Raw genomic sequence first — 21408 nt, forward strand, 5'->3', positions numbered from 1 at the left:
AAAAAAAATATTTAAAATTAATAAAATAGTTGAATGTGGCGCATGATGATCAGCATATTCCTTTTTCAGTTTTATGTCTACATCAAAATTTATGGCTGTACATTTGTATTGGATGCATGTTAGATGAAAGAAATCAAAATTGGTAGGGCTCATATATATACGTACATACACACACATATATATATATATGCAAATTGGGGCCTAACTATTTGAAAGAGAAGAGAATATTATCCATGTCAAGCAATTCCATATCTTTATTTATGCTTGATTGAAATTCGATTTCCCACTAAATCCACTAATATGTTCTAATTCCCTAATGCTAATTATAGCATTTGTAAAACCATATTTTATTAAAAGAAGGTTTTAATTTGGAACTACTGTAGATTAAAAATCATTAGAGTACATCGTGCTGATTACGTGAAGGTATTGTCTTTCTTTTGGTGTTGTTGAAGAGTCGCTACACGTTTAATGTTTTGTCGTTCTACTTTGAAGAGAGCCCGAAGATGCTTTTTGAAGCCGTTGTAGAGTAAGCAGGGGGTTGGCAGCGGCATTGACTTCCCGAAAATGAACTTACAAATTAGTATAATGGTAAATTTATATTTTTGGCTTCGCCCTTTGGATAAAGTTCAAACCTCTCAGAAACTATTCATAAGCAATTGTGGTAACACTCTATCCGAGTTAGGAAACAAAGTTTTAAAGACGAGTTAGTTATTTAGTAGCACCTAAAGAAGGCGATACTTTTATGTTATCGATTTGATATGCTCTGACAAATAAATTTAATTTTGTAAGAATTTGTAGTTTTTTTTTTAAATATCGGGTTTATTTTTTGGTATAGTTCGGGCATTCTCTATACCCATTTTACAATCCATAAAGACTCTTTTGGGGTTCATTGCTATCTTTTTCAACAATATTATCTTTAGAGTTCAAAACCGAATTTCTTTCGAAAATATAATGCATCTTATTATTACACCCAATCCCGGATTTAATGATAGTTCGTGGGATTTTAGTCAATTTGTGATTAACATTTTACACCAACCGTTCATGCTTAACTAATAAGACATCATTATCAATTAAGACCTTTTTGTTTTTGTCTTTAAATTAAGATTAGGTCGACAGACAGAGCTTTAGAATATCACTCACTGCCTACCCAATTTCGTCCCTCCATTACCAAAACTTTATATATATATATACATATACACATTGCTTTTTTAAGGTTAGCTAATATGTTATTCATAATAATATTATTAAATCAAATATGGTTATTGATTTTTTTTCATTTTAATGTATTATATGAAAATATTATTATATATATACTATCTAAAAAGTATTTTTTAAAACAAAATTCATATATATAGGTAAAAATATCATGGACGCTTTTGTATTAAGAGTCCGATTGCATTTTATCTCTTTTATTCAGAAAATGGACAAAAGGGTTCTTGTATGTTAGATCAAGAACAAATTGGTCATTCTATTAAAAATGTCATCAATTTTTTCTATTAAAAATTGATCCCTATACTTCAGCATAAGGTATATGTGGCACACTATGTGTAACTGTTTGGTTATTTTGTCATTCATGACTGTTTTTAATACTAAAAATGGATGAAATTTTTAACAGGAGAGACTTATTTACTCTTTAATCGAACGTATAAAAAATTAATTTTATGGAATGTGTCCCGCATTTTCAGACACTTTTCGGCCCTTATTGCAGCCCGTATTGTGACATCTCCAACAGAGACAGCGCAAAGATTTCCAACTTAAAGCAGTTACGTAATTAAACTCTCAATAGGGTTATTTTTCCCAATAAACTCTGATTATACCAGAGATATTTTAGTATGACTAGAACTCTAATCTTAACCTATAAAAGATGTCATTGTATCCTTGTTTTATGATGCCAATTAAGAGGCGACAAGATGTAGTCGCAAGAGAAGTTTTAGAGAGAGTTTCGTGACAGCTATGAAGAGAACTTTGTACCCGAGTTAAGACTTTGTATTCAGTGTTTGGGTTTTGTACATTTAGGTTTATTTTCTCTATATTGTACTCTCTCGTTTGTTCACTCATTTAATGAAAAGCTGAAACCTCCTTTGCTCATAATTTTTTATCCTTTTAACTTAAGGTTTTCCACTTAATATTCGTGTGAACTTATCTTCTCTACTTTCCTTATTCGTCGTTTATACGAATTAATCCCAACAAATTTATCTATTTGAGTAAAAGAGACGACAATTTGTGTAACACTTGAAACAAAACCAAAGATTACATACACCCCTTTTTTCCATGGCTGATGTGAGCCACACAAGAACATGGTTGGCCACATGCTCTTTAGAATCTTAACTTATAATATATGTATATATATATCTTTTGGTACGTTCGGTTCATATTAATTTTTTCGTATTTTATGTTGTTTTTATTCTTTTCATATACATGCAATTAAATACAAAAAGGTAAAGGCAAGACAAAGCAATGGATCTCCTTTAATATGCAAGTACAATTTTTTTTTAAATATTTAAAAATCATCATTTTCTTTTAGGGTTTGAAAATGGAAGAGAAAAGGAACCAACCACCATGCTAAATACACCGACTTTATTTTTTTTTTCTCTTTTAAAGTTTTAATTATTATTATTTTTTGGTACTTGTTATACTTTTTTATTGGTCAAGCAATTAGTGGAATATAGCAGTGAAATGAAATAATAAAAAATCATTTTTTTCACGTCACTTGTTGAGAGACCATTGGTGGAAGAAATGAAGATAAATATCTAAGGGTGGATTTGGATGGGAGGTGTGTTTACTTACGGTTAGTGTAAAACTAGCGGGGTGGTGAGATTAGATACTATAACAATCTTGTAGCGTGAGATAAAAAGCAAGCTAAACGTATCGCATCGCACCGCACCCAATCGCCCGTCCCAACCCACCCTAAGTAAATGGTTTAATCTCTTTTTAATTACCCAATTTTTATAATTTATAAAAAAAATATTTTATTTTTAAATCAATAAAAATACCTAAAAGTATAGTAGAGAAAATATAAGAAAGGATTGCATAAAACTGTGATTCCACGTCATCTCTATCCCTTTCCAATAAGAGAATGACAAATCAAATTTTTTCTCTTGATATTCAGCTTTTTCTTCCTGAAAAAAAAAATTCAAATCCAACTAAAAATGCTGAATATCAGGAGAAAAAAAATCTAAGTTGTCATTCTCCTGTTAGAAAGGAATAGGGATGACGTGAAATCACAGTTTCATACAATTCTTTCTTGAGAAAAGATACATGTTTTTCAAAATTAAAAAAAAATTAATGAACCGAACCAAACTGATTCAATTTGAATTAATAAGATTTCATTCTAAGAAAATAAAAAAAAATGGTTAAAGTGATGTATTTGGTAAATTTTTAAACTTAATTCATATATTTAAAATATTAATAATTAAATCCTTTTTTTCAATTTAAAATTTTTATTCCAATTATTTACTTTATGTCGCATATGATTGATGAGAAATAAACATGCGAAGTAGAATTTGACAAAAAATGTCAATGGTATTAATAATTGGACTGCGATTTTAATTGAAATTAAAAAAAAGACAGTAAATTTTAATTAGAGATTAGATTTTGTAAATACGCACTTAAACACACTTGAACCGACGTCTTTCTGATTATTACAAGACCAATGGTGCCAACTAAAGACTATATTTACCAAAGCATACAAATTGAATTATAAAATATGTTTGATATGTTACTCAAAATTAAATATTGAATATATTTTAAATTATGAAAAAAATATTTTACTTTTTCATCTATGCTTTTAAATATTTTATTTATTTAAAATTACTTTAAATTCTAAATTTATATTTGAAATATTTGAAAATAAATTTATGTTTAAATTTGAATGTTGATGCTTGGGGAAAGTTTTATCCTAAAAAAAGTAATCACAAAATTTGTACTCAACATAAAAGAGAATAAAGAGTAGTTAAGTAGTAGACCTGTCCATGGGCCGAGCCGGGTTCGGGCCGGGCGCGGAAAAATTTTGGCCCGCCTCCTAGGGCCCGGGCTCGAAATATGGGCCTAAAATTTTGCTTAGGTCCGGCCCGGGAAAAATATTATAAGCCTGAGCCCGGCCCATTTTTTAAATAAACATTAAAAAATTATTTTAAAAATAAAAAAATAAAAAATTATTTTAAAAGTATTTTAAAATTAAAAATTAAAAATTAAAAAATAAAAATAGAAAAATATATATTTATTATATTCGGGCTGAGCCAGGGCCAAAAAAGTGGTGCTCAAGGACCGACCCGTTTTTTAAACGGGCCTCGTTTTTTTACCCAAGCCCATATTTCGGGCCTATATTTTTACCCGAACCCTCCCATATTTCGGGCGGGCCGGGCCGGGCCGGGCCTCCCGGCCCATGGACAGGTCTATTAAGTAGCAAAGGTAAAATATTTAAATGATAACATAGTCTTAAAAGAAAAGCAAATAAATAAAATAAATTCAACCTATTATTTATTATGATAAGTAATTTTTATTTATTTATTATTTTAATATATTTTTATTGAAATTTTTATTAAATAATTTTTATTATAAAATATCAAATATATTCATTAAAAATATTAATTTAAAATTTTCGACAACTAATCAAATAGCACTTAATATTACCATACATTATGGTGGTCAATAAGTGATTAAAACATCTCCTACCTTAATCAGTGATCGAGGGTTCGATACTCGCCTTGGGTATAGAACAGCTTTAAAGCTCCCTTATCCGCATTTATCCTCTTAATGAGCTTACAAAATATGAAAGATTAATTATTGAGTTTATTCCGATAAATATATTAATAAATGATTAAAACAATAAATTATTTTACTTTAACTTTGTTAAAAAAATTTATTCTTTTCTTAACTTGCTTTTTACTTTAAAATTTACTTTAACTTTGTTTTGTCATATTTAATCAATATTTTAAAATTTTAATTATATTTTCCTTCATTTTATCACTTTTTTTTGTTGAAACTTTTATCAGTTCCAATCTGATGGGACGTCAACTCTTGCAACACTGTGATTTCACAAGAAAACATAATGAAAATAAATAGTTAGGATAAACTGCTCCCAATATCATTAAATTATTAGTTTATTTATGTTTTAGTCACTAACTTTAAAAAGTTATAAAAGGATTACTAAACTATTCGAAAGTTTTCATTTAAGTAGCTAGATCGTTAAATTCGTTGTTGTATGACCTTTTATATTCGCACTACCTGTACCAATCGAAAGCTCTCTTTTTTCTTCTCTTCTGCAGTTTAGTTTTTATTTTCATAAAACAACTTTAAACATTACGAATCAACGAACCAAAATTTAAATAACTTTCTTCTTCGATCTCTGACACTAACTGTCAGATCAACTTGGATCTAAGGTATGTTCTTCTAGTCATTGATGGAAACTGATCTATAATATTGATCGTCAAATAGTCGCTTGGAGCTTGTTTGCTGGACTTTCTTTAAAAAAAAAACTTAGCAACTCAATAACTTAAATAAAAAATCTCGAATAATTCAGTGGCTTAAATAAAAATTTTCGAATAGTGCAATGACCATTTTATAACTTCTTGAAATTTAGTGACCAAAATGTAAAGTTACTAATAATTTAGTTACCTTAGGTGGTTTACCCGAATAATTACTAGTGGTTATTAAATTCGGATTATATCTGTTGGTTGAACTAGGAATCAATTGCTACACTAAGTTGGAGCAAAAGAAAGAATCTATTAATATGTGAATCGATATAAACCGGTATAAAAAATTTAATTGAACTAGTGGTTAAATTGGATTTTATAAAAATTTTAATACTTTTTAAAAATAATCATAAATGCTTAACAATTTAATATAATTGAACAAAAAATTATTGACCTAACCGGTTTGATCACCAGTGGCGGAGCGTAGTAGAGACCCAGGGGGGTCATTACCCTCTAAAATGGTAAAATTTTAATTTAGGCTCTTTATAATTTATAAAATTTTAAATTAGTAATGGTAAAATTACACATTGACTCCCCCAAAATGATAAAAATTGATTTAACCCTTTAAAAATTATAAATATATAGCTTATTAAAGTGATGAAATTATATTTTTACTATAGTAAAATATACAATTTAATTCCGCCATGCCCGCCACTGTTGATAGCTACTCCAATTTCAAGAACATTTAGCTTTTGCAGTTAAAAGTGTGGTTAAAAGGTTTTTTTTCCCACCCAAACGCAACAGTTGATATTTAAGTGCTTTTGGGTTTTTACCTTTGGGGTGAAAATTATCGAAATATCTTTATATATATTAATTATTTAATAGTTATAAAAAATTTTATCATTATATTAAATTATTTAAATAAATTTATTATTATATTAAATTTTGTAAATCTTATTTATTATAAAATTTATTTTTTAAAAAATATTTTATATATCATCAATTTTACAAATAATTTATATTAATTACTTAAATGTTATTTAAAATTTATATTTCATGTATTATTATATTAAATTTATTATCACGTCTAAAAAAACATTTTAACTTTCAGTCCAACTTTTTAATAAATTTATTAATTTATCGATATATTTTTAACATTTACTTAATAATTAAAATCCAAAATTTATCAACAACCTTTGGAAATGGAAACACCAGAAAGCTGAAAAAAATCTACCATTAACCATACCATAGCTTTATGATTTTCACATATTTTATTTCATACTACTGCTTATACAACTATATATATATATATAAACTGAGATTAAAAATCCCATTAAAATTGTGGCATTATAGAAAATTAATGCTGAAACGTGTTATCAGCAGAGGCCATGATAGGCTGATTCAAGTAAGCCAGATGGAAAGGAATCAGGAAGATATTATCAGCTACAGCAGGCTGAGTGAAGTCAATGCTTGTTTTATCATCGTCGTCGTCGTCATCGCCATGAACATCATTCAGGAAGCTGATGATTTCATTCAAGGACTGTAACCTATGAGTGAGTTCATTGAGTTGAGCTCTAAGCACCGAGTTCTCTGACTCAACATTCAAGAGGTGTTGTGTGGTGAAGTTTATGTTTGTGATGATCTCATGGTTTTGTTTCTGCAACTGAGTCAACTGAGTCATTAGATCATCCAAATGCTTTTGTTTCCTCATCCTTGATCTCCTTGCTGATTCCCTGTTCGATATCATTCGTTTCCTTTTCCTTTCGTCCATTAATGCTTCTTCTGAGCCCGAGTTGATTTGTGTTGCTGATGAACCCGAGGATGTAGCCATTGTAGGAGTTATTATTTATGATATATAATAGCAGGACCCAAATAAAATTAAAAAAAAAAACTTAGTAGTAAAGATAAATAAGTTAAAAAAGATGATTATTTCTTTATGAAACGTAATATAACCAGTAGAGGAAAACAACAGAGAAAGATTGAACAAGATGGGTCCTGCGTATGAATGTGGAATTTATCATAAACCCAGAAAAGAAGATTTCACTGAGAATTGGAAACATGAATCTCAAACATTAACACAAAAAGGTTGAGCATCAAGATCTTTGATTTGTTTTATAACAACAAAACAAAAAACCCTAAGAAACCCAATATGGGTAATGGATTTTGAAGTTAAAGAAACTAAACCCAGAACTCGGATTGAATCAAATGAGAAGATACTATGAAGAGACTGTGGTAAAAGGAAATGTGGGTAAAGGATTTATAAAGGAAGTGGAGAGGAAGTAGAGGATTTAATCAAGTGAATGGAGGGTGATTTTATAGCAAGGAAAAAGGACATTCAAGTTGATGAAAGACAATTAAAATTTTGTAAAAAAAAGATAGCAGAAAAAGAAAATGGAATATGGAGTGAGAAAGAGAAAAAGGTAATGGGAACATGTGGGGTGAGGGAGAGAGTGAAAGGAGCCCACAACTGGGCAGATACAGCTGGGAGCCATCTTTGTTTACATCATTGGTGGGCATATAGTTTAACTTAATTTTGTTTTTTTCTCCTGAATATTATATATATATATTGGTATTGAATGTGACAACCAGATTCATTTTAGTTTGTAATTTGGATTGGTTAATCGGACAAAATGAATAGAGAATTAATAATATATCGATTCAAATAAAAGGGTTAGTTCGATTAAATAAAAAAAATTCAAAACTTGGGACAAACATCAATTTTTATGAATATTATTTAGTTATTTGATGATTGTTGGTCCACTAGCTGAATCGATTAAACTGATTGAATAGAGAATTAGTGGTCTAATCGATTCAATCGTCGGTTCAGTTATTAAAACATTAAATGTGACACTTATACTATGTCATCATCTAAAAATTTATATATATATTAATTTCAGAGTCTCAAGTTACCAAATTTTTATATTTTTCAAATTCAGATATTAAAATGAATTAGGTGCGAAGTTGAAAGATAAAAGATGATATTATCCCCTACTTGAAACCAATGTATCTATCACCGGTAGTAATGATTAAATCCATCATAAGGACTCTTCCAGAATGATTTATTTAAGTATATAAAAAGATAAAAGCTTATCTAATAAAATGCCAAAATTCTTGATTTTCTTTTTAACTTTAGTTTTAAAATAAAATTTTATTTGTGAAAATGTAATGCTAAAGGACAATGTTGAACTTCATCCTGATTTTTTTTTTTTGGGTTCAATGAATTTGGATCTTTATCTTGGTTTAGTACTTATTTGGTATAATGATAAATTAAGTTATTAATGTTTACATTTTTTTATCAAATTGATCCTTATATTTCAGATAAATCTGATTCTTTACCTAAAAAAAAGGTTATATTTGACGATCAACTTTTCAAAAAAAAATTGAATTATTGTTTTTTAACAAAAATATTATCTAAAATGTTAAATTTTTTAACATGACAGTTCTTATGACAATCATTTATGAACTTTTCATTTTTATGATTTTTTTGAATATTTTTATAATTTTTAAATTATTTGTTGACATGATATGTAAGCACGAAGTACACGCGGATTGTCATGTGAGTTGTCATGCTAACGTCGTTAAAATTTTAAGGTTTTAGATAGCATTTTTGTAAAAAATTAAGTTCGAGTTTAATTATGAGCAATCATCATATATGGGTATTCAATCTCACAATGCGTTGTTACCATATATGTGAGTTTTAGTCTGTTTAGTTGGTTTTAATTTAGATTATTCTTGTTCTTAATCTATCTATTTTTTATAGGGTAAACTACAATAACTATGCTTTTTTTTTGTCACCCAACTATTTAATTTTATCATTTTTCGGTCATCTAATTATCTTGAAATTCTGGGTGTTTCTATGTTTACGTTAGCTAACTGATGATCAAAAAAGACAAAATTAAATAGTTACGTGATTATTTCGTAACTTTTAATAATAAAATGACTAAAAAAGAGAAAAAAATGTAAATAAGTGACTACGGAAGTAATTTATTTTATTTTATATTAATTTAATTTTACTTAAATATGTATTTGTAATTATATTGTATTTGTATTTATAAACTCGGAGTAAAAAAATTAATGAGGTATTTAATGAAATTTCCTAAAGAATCAGAATCAATGCATTTCCCCCACAAAATGATCTAAATGAAGACCGTCTATCTATAAATCCAAATTTTGAAGCAGTAAGTGCCAAGTTGATGAAGATAAATTATTGATATAATGAATTTATCTAAATTGCAAACAATCAAATTACCAAGGTCTTATTATAACTCTAGTCCCTGAAATTTTCAGATTTTTGAAATTTAATCCCGAAAGTACTACTCATTCTAGAGTCTTATATAACCCATTTTCGGAATGCCATATGACGTTTCAATATTCGAATCTCTGATTAAAAAATTAAAGTCTAATTGATAATACAGTTAGATTTAACGATATTATCAATTAGATTTTAATTTTCAAATCGGATAAGTAAAGGAGCTAAATTCTTAGAACTAAAAGTAGAAGGATTAAATTTCAAAAGTCCAAAGAAAATAGGGACTGGGGATAGAATTAGACCCATTAATAAATACACGCCTCTCCAAATTGCTTCTTCACCGATGATATTTTGACACGACACACTTGGGTAAGAGTACATTTGGTAATTATTTATTTTTAGTACTGGTAACGAATTTGTCTAAACTACCCTTTGGTTTAGCTAATATGTTCAGTATTTATAGGGCAAACCTGTCTTTTCAAATTTGTAGGCCCTGAGATTCCCAAATCTTATAAATTAGCTGCCGAAGCAGTAAAGTTAGATATGAAAACATGTTACATTATTAATCACTTCGTCATGAAGGAAAATATTGGTCAATTTCGGTTATTAGTCCTTGTACTATGTAAAAGTTATGGATTTAGTCCTTATACTTTAATTTAGTCAATTTTAGCCTTATACTTATGTCATGGACTTAGATTCTTTCCACGCAATTCGTGCGGCCTTGGCAGTTTCTTCACTCCAAAACACCCAAGTCAGCCTAACTCCCAACAATTGAGGATTCAATAGAATTTCTCTAAGGCACCCATGAAGAACAAGCAGAAGAACAAAAAATGAAAGAACTTGAAAGATGAACAAAGCCACAGAAAAACAAGAACACTAGAGAGAGTTTTGAGTGAATGCTCTAAAAAATTCTATGACTCACTGAATGAGGGGGGATGATTCTATTTATAGTTGAGCCTCTTCGAAAGCAACGGTACAAATTAAAATACATCAATGGCTAAAATTAAAAGCTATCTACAAATCAAATCTCTAAGATTACAGAATCGTATCTTCTAAAGATTACATATCATATCTAAGATTATATATATTTGAACATCACGTTCTATATTTGCTAAGCTTTGTAGATGAGCCTTCAATCTCTCCAAGCAACGTGCCAATCCGGTTGGACCAAATGACCTCCTTTGAACATGATGGATCACACAAGTGCGCCATGGCTGTGGGTTCTCATGCGCAACATATGACACTTAACGCAAGTTGACATGTCATTACATATATGATAATAAGTTTGCAACATGAGATTTTGGAAATAACAAAAGTAAACTTAACGAACTTAATACTTTCATTTGGTCTGGATTGAAATTTTAAAATTCAAAAAGTGCAAAACTTAAAAACGACCAAATAAAAACCATAGGGACTAAATTCACCAATAAAGTATAGTATAAGGACTAATAGTAAAATTTAGCAGCCGACCCAAATACGTAATCGAAAGCAACCCATCTTTAATTTCATATAGAATAATCAATTCATATCTAAAATTATCGAATTTATTTGAGAATTTTCGAGTCGGATTCAGATAATTTCAAGTCAAAATTAAACCTTACATACCTAGTATAATTCAAAAAATATACATAAGATTTATTAAAGATGTTAAACTCCATCGTTTACAAGGTCTTGGAATTTAATATTGTACAAGGCAAAACAGTATATATATTGATCTGTGGGGCTGAATTATCTCTCCAACGCCACCAACATCAAGTTTCCATAGTACGGCTTCTGCAAATCATAATAAACTATGCAAAAATGAAACATGAAGATCAAGCTTTTCAATATAAATATATATTTTGCATGTTTCTTTTTAGCATTTGAAGCAGTAAAAACTTTGGTGACTTGCAGATTTCTTCATCTCTGACTTGGCGATGAATGTTTGAAGCATCCTCTGTTTATTAAGGGCTTCCTCAAGTGCCTGCATATGGAAGAAAGCAAACAATGAATGCATGCATGCATGCATGTATGTATGTAAGTATGTATGTACCCTTTTAGCTTCAGATAGTTCTTTTTCCAGAATGCAGACTCTTCTTAAAGCAGCATTCAACATCTCTTCTTTGTCCGGTGGCATGACGGCCGGTTTTGCGCTAAGAACGACCACTTTTTCTTCCAGTTCGGCCATGCGTTTCGCCATGGTGATGAATTCTGCGCTAGTGATCGGTGCTGGCAACTGAGAGGCAGGGGCTGTGATGGGTTTAGGATAGTAAACTTGACCACCGCTGTACACGGTTGCTTCACTTTGTTTCTTTGGCGCGGTACGGGACATACGAACCATGGTTACGATTCCCATTACAAACGCCATGATTCCTCCGAAAATGCTGCTTCCAATTCTGTCACTTTCCTTTCTGCCATTCTTCACCTGGTAACAATCTGCAGTTGAAATATTATAATCTTTAAAGGTAGTATCCAACCGGATCCGGACTTTGAATCCTAACATTTGCAACCTTTCAAGGACTTAACCTTTAGAGATGGCTAACATTTCATTTTCCACTGGTTTAGGCCAAGAAGTATCCACACCCTTGTCAACTATAGGAATAAGATTGTCATAGGTAAAGGAATCCTGGCATTTTTTCTTGATCGGAGTCTGCAATACGTAAAAAAACATGTAGTTATCTCAGGAAAGAGTTGCAGATGCTAAGACTCGAACCCCGTACTTACAACGGGATCACTTTACAGACTTACTTCAGGAACAGGAGACAATAATGGAGCCTCTGCAGGGCATTCAGCATTGTCCATAGAAATTTCTGTGTCAAAGGAATTAAGCTTCATGGTCCAAAACATCAAAACAAAATGTTAGGCAATGAACTTGTAGAAACTAGATATTAAGGCATGTGTTGCACATAGCCTTGGCTATAAGTGATGAACTTACCACTCGGCATGTTTTCTCATCGATGCCTGACAGAGTTCTCCAAGTGCACTTGGCCTCACCATTTTCAACTCTCTGCTCGTCGATGTGAAAGTTGTTGGTTTTCATTATTCCAAGAACAATGTAAAATTATATATTATCCCGAAAATCAATCTATCAAATCTTAGGTGAATACCTTTAATATCTCTGGATCATTCCATGGACCCTTATCAGAAACCATGCAACCTCCTTTGTCTGCACAATTGCAACTACCGCCGAAAAACTCAGGCAGTTCACTGTTAAAAAAACATGTTTAACCATGGAACCTTTTAAATACTAAGAGAAACTCTTATCCTCCAAGAACCGAGGAAGAATCATATCCCTATATGACTATATCCATGTTTAGAGATATGCATTAGACGTAGGTGTTGTATACGTATACTTTAAGAAAAAAATGAAGTATTGGAATGACATTCCAATCGGTTGAGATGAGACTTACCTAGCATCAATAATTTCAAGCAACTTACTATGGTATTTGTTACCCAAAACCTGATGAATATAACATAAAAAGTTGTTTAGCAACATTAAAGTATCAAAAGCAAATCTAGTTTCGAGTGAATTGGTGATTTATACTTACATGGATTTTCGCAGTGGTCTTTGGGTCAAGAAATGATTTAACTGTGCTCCATAACAGCTTAAATCCAGAACCAGCATTGATGATAAACATGCGGTTCAGAGTCTGCAATATATATATGAAGCATTCAATTAGCTACATCTTGACTGAATCAAAAACATGTGTAAGTGTACGACTAATTCAATAACGAAAGTTTCATAAGGGAATTGGAGCAGGCTATCACGAGACAAAAGATCTTCTCCCTGAAGTTATCCTTGTCAACAAAACAATTCGAAGTGCCTAGATTTTTTAGAACAGGTTAGGGACTCAGGGTCAAATAGCAATTATGTGAAGCAGTTCTTTTTACACTATTTCGGAACCAAGGACTCGAATCGTATGGATATGTAAAATATGGGAGGATATAGACGAGGAGTCTCAGTGCAGATTAAACATAGACCTTACGGATTAACGACTTACCTCAGGATAATTGTCACCATCAATCTTCTGAAGACGTTGAAGGAGCTCCCTTGCAGACTTGTTGAAGCTTTTAAGCCCCTGAAAACTCATATATATAATGTAAATATTAAAAGTGCAATGAATCAAAAATTTGGAGAAATGAACAACAAAAATTCGCCCTCAACATACCACTCCTTCAACATCCAATATAGTTGTGTTCTGAGTAATGTGCCTGTTTGCAGAAATTGATGCAGCAGGGAACTTAACATTCAAGGTCTTTTCAAAGTCCTTTACGTGGTACCTCAAATAGCGGTCTATTGTTGTTACTTGAGTTAGCTTGTTTACATCGACTTGACCAAGTCTTTCGATATAAACTGGTCGTCCACCTTTATCGACTCCATGATATCCTTGTGGATAGTATTTAATCACTTCATCATATTCCTTGAAATCGAAGTCCTAGGTAAACGAATCCGACACAAGAAATTTCAGACACAATCCACTAAGATGAAATACATAGTCAATACATACACACACACGCACACACACACACACACACATACACACACATATATATATATACCTCCCTGATTGTGTCAGCCCCAAAATCTTTCCGCCATTGAAGCATATCAGCCCACATTTGCTTTGCTTTATCTTGATCAAATTTCCTGGCCTTAAGAAATCTGTACTTATACCAAGTAGTGATGTTAATGACCCTAGGCCTTCATAGTTTTCATCCTAACCTAATGTGCATCAAAGCCCCGACAACGATGTCCAATTACGTTATCGTACATACGTAATGTAAGAAAAATGAAGAGACCGAACAACATAGCATTAAGAAGAAAGGATGAAAAAGATTGTGACCTTAGCATCATATGATGATCATCATGTTTAGTAGGTAATAGATCATCAACAAAAAGGGCTTGGCGAAATGCGGTCAACGATTGTAACTCTTTAGCATCAAGTTCATCCTCAATACAATCAGCAGACATAACTCTGCTGTGTCTCCTTATCTTCTTAAGAGAATGTCTGAATTTGGTGGATGAACTTACTGCTTTTTTCTTAAGACCCCCAAGCCTTGTCTTCTTCTCATCTTCAGAACTCTCTACATCCGATTTTTCAACACCTGTAAAACTCGAAAAGATCCACACAAAAAAACACCCCCAGTTTGTCATTTTTAATGTAATTTGTATGATTGGTTCAAAAAAAAAGAAAGGGTCTGCAAGACTGCAACGTGTTTGTAGAATGACTCACCCATTCGAGCTTGTCGATCAACAAGTAAAGACGTAGTTTCTGCCATTATTATAACCTTGAAATGTCGTTCAACACCTGGTTAAAAATGGGTTAGCCTTAGATTTCCATGTTTGCATACGTAAAGATCAAACACATGACATCAATCCACAATGTTCATCATCATATGTCTATGGAGATTGATGTAAAAAAACCAAATGTCTATGGAGGATCAAAAAGATGAAAAGTTTGAAGCATAAAAGAACATACAATGACAGACAATTAAGTGAAAAAATAAAAATAAAAAATTGAAGAACAAAGGAAAAGAAGAGATGTTTACCAGCATGTGAGAGGACAAGGTTGAGGGGCTAATAGAGAAAGGAGACCCGAATAAATCTCTTGAATAGGTGGCTATTGAAGATAATTTGTCTATAAATTCCAAATGTCCATTGATTGATTTTTTTTTTTTTTTACAGATTTAGTTCTTTCGAAAAAAAAATTAATTTCGAGATTCCTTTTACGTTTACTAATCTTGACGAAGCTCTAAAAAAAACCCAAACATTTTTCTTTTGTGAAAAATTTAAATTAATTTTTTTTATTTTTCTGTTAAAAATGGTGAATTAGAGTTTGGTGCGATTTGCATGGGACTCCATTGAAAAACCTTCTCCTTTTTTTTTCATTTTTTTTTGTGTCTCTTAACAAACTTTGTCAACTGAATCCAACCTTTTTCCGGCAGATTTTGCTGGCTGCCATTATTATTTTTGGTTAAAATATGAAATAAGTCCTTGTAGTTTTATTTTAATAATTTAAATACTTTTTATATTTCAAAATTCAGGTTCAACTGTTAACGATGTTAAAATCATATTTTACATTTCAGATTTTTACCCCGTCATTTTTCTGTTACATAGCTATCGAATATATATATATATTATTTCAGAATGCCACACTAACAAAATGAATAAAAAAAACAACGTTAACAGTTGAATCTGAATTTGAAATCTAAAAAGTAAAAGGACAAAATTCTTGGAAATAAAAGTAAATGGACTAAATTTTAAATTTGTAAAGAATATATGGACTTATGAAAAAAAATTAACCTTATTTTTTTTTCTATTTTTTTAACTTTTATTTTATTGTATGATTATTGTGTTTAATAAATTTTATATTTTTATAAATTCAATATATATTAATAATTTTTATCACATAAATTTTGAAAACCATAACCCACCTATATATAAAGATTTAAATTAGAATAAAAAACCTATTTGAATATGGTAGCAACAATGTCAACTGAATTAAAACTGAATTAATTTATATTTAATATGGTTAGGTCTAAATGAAGATATTATTAATAATATTTGTATATTTTTATTGTACTTGGAAATAAAAATATTTTTCAACAAAATTAAAATATTATTTGAAATTCGATTCAATTTTTAATTTTTAAAACAGACTCTAATAGTATTTATAATTGAACGAATTTGAACAGAATTTCATCATTTGAATTGATTGGATTTATTAACTTGGTTACAATAACTAAAGTTATATAAAGCGTTTAAGGATATAACAGGGTGGTTCCCAGTGAATGAGGTGTGGAGAGCCATTAGAATGAAGGTAGTTTATTCTATATGGTGAGTGAAGAACCACTAGACTAATGAATTAAGAGAGTTTTTGGTTGAGTTTTTCCAAGGTGTGGATTATATAGATCTCTCATGCTTTTACTTTGATGTTGAGGAGTATTTATAGAGGGAGGATGGCTAGGCGTGGGTCATAGCCATTGAGTTCCTTACTCCATGGGAGTCATTACAGGGTGATGGATGTCAACTTAGGACAGTTTTGGCGTTAACCTAAAGGGGTTGGACGAGGCGCTTTTCAAGCTTAAATGTGATAGATTGAGAATGTCATCAGGAATTCTTTCCATTATATCTTATATGGGCATAAGCCTGCTTGGTGTGACGTAATGTTTAAGTGAGGTGTGTTGCTTTCCTAGTGAGGCCATGGGGTCGAGCTTTTCTATGTATGAGGCTACACCTTACTAGGTTTCTATAGTTGGCAACGAGGTCTAGAGCGAGGGTAAAATTTTTAAAATGCTAACATTTTAGAATTCGTAGATTCAAAATGCTAGGATTTGGAACTCTTTTGTTTGGATAAATAATTTATTTAAAAATATTAGGTTAATAAAATTTTACAAATTAAAATATAATTATAAAAAGAATAATTATATTAAAAATAAATAATATAAAAAATTTCAATATGGATATTGTTATATTTTAAAAAATATATAAATAGTTTTAATAAAATAGAATTTAAAATATATATTATAATTAAATAAGTTTTTTAAAGTTTAAGTTTTTGAAAAACCACCTATTTAGGGGAAATTTGAGTTATTAAAATTTCCTCTTGAAATCACCCAAAAATTTTTAAAATTTGAAAACATTGATACAAAGGAAATCCCTCTTACAAATTCTTCACCCTTACGGTAGACTATTCTTGCACTAGCAAGGCTTATTGTGCATTCTCTTAATTGATCCTCCGCATAGGATTAATTTCATCGCCTTAAGAGAGGTTTGGACTCATAATAATTTCTAGAAAATCTTCTTCAACTTATATTGTACTAATGATGCACCCTCGGAGTAGATGGTCGAAGTTCTTAATTTTCTTGGTGTCGATGCTCCTTTGCGGTCTCATTTGATGTGGCGGAAAAGGAATTTTGACAAAGCTAATGCTAGTCGAGGAGAGGGAATCTATTAACTTTGTGTTCCGCTCGAGCATCTGCGTATTCGAACCCACGTCCCCGTGCATTGATAACAATGCCTAAATTAATTGAGCTAAAATTCATTCGGCCTGAATGTTAGAGTTTAACTCTACTTTAACATGTCATGATTTCCTCCTTTATTTTTTAATGTTTGAATTTAATAGTACAATTATTTGTTGTTACATAGTTTTTTTTTGGACCACAAAATTAGGACTACCTGAAAATCTAATTAAGTATTTTCGTACCGATAATAAATTTGCATGTGTTGAATGCTTAAGATTTTTAAAAAAAAAAAAATCACATTTTCACTTCAATGTCAGAAACTAATAATGTTATCAGTTTGAACCTATTAATAATATTATAATAGTAGAGGGATCAAATTATGTCGAACTAAAAAAATAGATTAAATCTCTTAAAACTAGAATTAGACAAAATTATAGTTTAGATATGGTGAAGCAAACAAAGTCTAATTATGCTCCAAATCTATGTGCTTTTTGTACATCATGAATTTTAATCCCTCAACTTTTATCTCAAAAATTTAGTCATTCTTCTATTTTCATTTAATAATTGAAGCCTAAGTAGGGGTAAGTATTCGGTTGAATTGAGTCGAATCAAGTGAAAAAATTTCGAGTTGACGAGTCTTATTTTATCATCCTAACTTGATTTGAAATTTTTTCGAATCGAGTGAAATGAAATTCGAGTCGAGTTGACTCGAGTGAAATTGTTCGAGTTAAATTAAAAAAATTAAACATGTCGAATTAAAATCTTGTTATGGTATAACCAATTCTTTGTTAGAGCATATAAATTTGAACCATGTATATTTGAAAACTATTTCAAAGCAAAATAAAAATAAAAATTTTAGTATGATAAACTTAAATCATTAATTAACTTATTTAGCTCCCAAAATTATTGTTTTAGAATATTTTTAAATTTAAACTTTCTTTATATATTTTTTAGATTTTTAATTTTTTAAAAAATATAAATTTTGGAATTTTTATGAATATGTTGAATTTATGAAAATAATTTTAAATTCTTTTTGTAGTTATTGTTGAGAGAGAAACAAATTTGCTCATTTTCAAAATTGACAGGGACCCAGGGACCAAAGGGATTATGTGACACTTTGATTACCTAAAGTTTTTATTAATAAAAATATATGATTTTTTAGGTGATGACATGTTACAATACCATAGTGCCACATCATTGCATGGACAAAAAAATTAAGTTGAGAAAAGTTTCCAAATTCATACACACAACATTGCTTTTTTCCAAAATAAAAGGACTAAGTTTAAAATTTATAAGAAGTACAAGGACTGAAATAAAAATTAGATTAACAAGCAACCGAACCTTAGGGTTTAGAACTTAACAGAAAGCTCTCACGTTTCCACCCCCACTTCTCGTCGCACCTGCAAAAACTGCGCCTCCTCCTTTACCACCAGATACCATGGTATGTTCATCTCCCTACATTATCAATCCTTTTATACCAAAAAAAAAAATCCCAAATCAATTTTGGTTTTTTAATTGTAAACTAACATAGTTTTGGTTCTATTTTTGGATTTGCTTTTGTAGGCCCCAAAGAAAGACAAAGCTCCTCCTCCTTCCTCTAAGCCCGCAAAATCTGGAGGGGGCAAACAAAAGAAGAAGGTCATCTTTTTTTTTTTTGAATTTTTCTGCTTTTTTGGAGTTAGATGAGAAATGGGTTTTTATTTATTTATTGGTTTTGTTTTTAATTTGTGGTGGTAAATAGAAGTGGAGCAAGGGAAAACAAAAGGAGAAGGTGAACAACATGGTGCTATTTGATCAAGCTACCTATGACAAGCTTCTCTCTGAAGCTCCTAAATACAAGCTCATCACCCCCTCTATTCTTTCTGATCGTATGAGGGTACTTTTCTCTCTCTTTTTTCTCGTTATTATTCCCCCCCCCCTTTTTTGTGTTTGCCTGTTTTTGATGGATGATGTTTTGCATTGCTTTTTACAATTCGTATGTTATTAGGTTTTAGTTTGATTCATGTTTGTCTCTTGCTTGGATGTTGAACATGTCACATGTTCAAATTTCTTTTCAAGTATTTCGAAGTGTCCTCGGAAATGAGTCGGAGCAGCATAGGATCTAAGTTTCTTGGAATTTGATTAATGTATGTAGTTGCTGTACAAAACATAGTAATTTTATTCAAAGTGGTGTTCTTGCTACACTTGTAATATAGAGTTAGATGCAACAAAATTTTCATGGGGCCTCTGCACTAAGTGTTAGATTGCATTTTACCCCCTTTACTAAAAAAATGGGCAAGTTAGTCCCTATGCTTTAGATTAAAGAGAAACTGGCATGGCTAACAAAATTACCAGACAAGCACATTGCCACGCATACCTCATGTTGATGAACAATGATCAGTTTGCTCCTTGACTAATGTACAGAGACTAATTTGCTCATTTTTTGAGTAGACAGGGTAAAATGCAATTCAACTCTTAGTACATGGGCCTTTTTGTTTTCTTATCTGATACCTATATTAAAAATCTTGGAGAAATGAGAAATTTGAACGTGCTCATAAGTCACATATCCGTGCCCCGGCACTCATAACCGAGTCCTAGTAAGATTGGTTGCTGTTCTTATGCATGTGTGAGCTCTATATGAGAACTATAATCTGCTATTAAATTTTGGTTTTTGCATGAACACTCACAGATCAATGGATCACTTGCAAGGAAGGCTATAAGGGAATTGATGGCAAGGGGGTCGATTAGATTGGTGTCTGCTCATTCTAGCCAGCAGATTTACACCAGGGCAACCAACACTTAGGATCTTTTTTCCCCTTAATTTAGTTATTATTTAGAATTATATTTGCTGAGTTTATTATCATTGAATGCTTTCTTTTGTTATTTATTTAAGACTTCCCTGTAGTCACTTTTTTTCCCTCTACAATGTTTAAGCAACAGGTTCTTGATATGGCTATGGTTTAAAGGATGTACTTTTCAGATTTTGTTCCCAAGTGAGCTGTGGTTCCCAAATTTCTTGAAATTGAGGGTTGCTCGGTTACATGAACTCTGGGTTCTTGAGGTACTTATTATATAAATAATCCAAAAACATAAACCAATAAACAATTTTGGAATTTAGTCTTTTTTATTTTTTGGGTTTTAAAATTTAGGTCTAGTTGTATACATTGTTAAAATTTAGTTCTTTTTAATCTTTAAATTTATATTTTTTTGTCAAATTATCTTTAAAATAAATGAAAAAGTTAATGCTTTTTTTAATTTGCTAATGTAGCATACACGTGAATTGTTATGTTGATGATATGTTAACACTTAACTAATTTTTTAAAATTTTAAAAATATTAAAAAATTATAAAAAATATTTTTAAAAATTAAAAATTATTTAAAAAGTATAAAAAGAATATAAAATATATTTTTTAATATTTTTAAAATTTTAAAAAATTAATTAAACGTTAACATGACATCCATACAACAATCACGTGTAAGCTGCATTAACAGAGTTAGCAATCATTAATTTTTCTATTCATTTTAAGGTGATTTAATAAAAAAAATGTAAATTCAATTACTAAAAGAGACGAAAAGTTAAATGGGTTAATTTTTTTTTTTGTAATGTTGAAGGGTTAAATAATTAAGAAAAATTATCAAAAATAAATTAAGATTTATATGCTTATCAACAAATGTAATCTCAGGCCTCTTGGAAGTTTCATCAACATTCAATTTGAACCATCCAATTAAGGGCGTACTCCACTTAATGAATTCAGCTTTGAAAATTTTAAGGTTTTGAGTTGATCGAGTCTTAATTCAATTAACACCCTTGCTATTACAACAACT

General features: G+C 30.4%; 3 protein-coding genes across 3 annotated transcripts; 1 reads left to right on the forward strand and 2 right to left on the reverse strand.

Annotated features, from left to right (window-relative positions):
- Positions 1-6634: 6634 nt before the first annotated feature.
- Positions 6635-7789, reverse strand: LOC107898567 (bZIP transcription factor 11). Its single transcript, XM_016824068.2, has one exon. It carries the CDS (start codon positions 7243-7245, stop codon positions 6772-6774), a length of 474 nt encoding a protein of 157 aa, XP_016679557.1. The 5' UTR covers positions 7246-7789; the 3' UTR covers positions 6635-6771.
- A 3384-nt stretch (positions 7790-11173) lies between these two features.
- On the reverse strand, positions 11174-15510 carry LOC107898565 (phosphatidylinositol/phosphatidylcholine transfer protein SFH1). Its single transcript, XM_016824066.2, has 14 exons — positions 15190-15510; positions 14874-14948; positions 14484-14745; positions 14203-14302; positions 13812-14078; positions 13644-13721; positions 13191-13292; positions 13053-13102; positions 12750-12849; positions 12578-12649; positions 12391-12471; positions 12169-12292; positions 11696-12078; positions 11174-11626 (listed from the first exon to the last, which is right to left on the reverse strand). The coding sequence occupies exons 2-14, from the start codon at positions 14917-14919 to the stop codon at positions 11519-11521; spliced, it is 1773 nt and encodes a 590-aa protein (XP_016679555.1). The 5' UTR covers positions 14920-14948; positions 15190-15510; the 3' UTR covers positions 11174-11518.
- Positions 15511-18868: 3358 nt separating this feature from the next.
- Positions 18869-20562, forward strand: LOC107898566 (40S ribosomal protein S25-4). The gene is made up of 4 exons (XM_016824067.2): positions 18869-19045; positions 19168-19242; positions 19346-19480; positions 20273-20562. Exons 1-4 carry the CDS (start codon positions 19043-19045, stop codon positions 20384-20386), a joined length of 327 nt encoding a protein of 108 aa, XP_016679556.1. The 5' UTR covers positions 18869-19042; the 3' UTR covers positions 20387-20562.
- Positions 20563-21408: the final 846 nt, after the last annotated feature.

Source organism: Gossypium hirsutum, chromosome D04 (assembly GCF_007990345.1).
Source record: "Gossypium hirsutum isolate 1008001.06 chromosome D04, Gossypium_hirsutum_v2.1, whole genome shotgun sequence".
Lineage (NCBI taxonomy): Eukaryota > Viridiplantae > Streptophyta > Magnoliopsida > Malvales > Malvaceae > Gossypium > Gossypium hirsutum.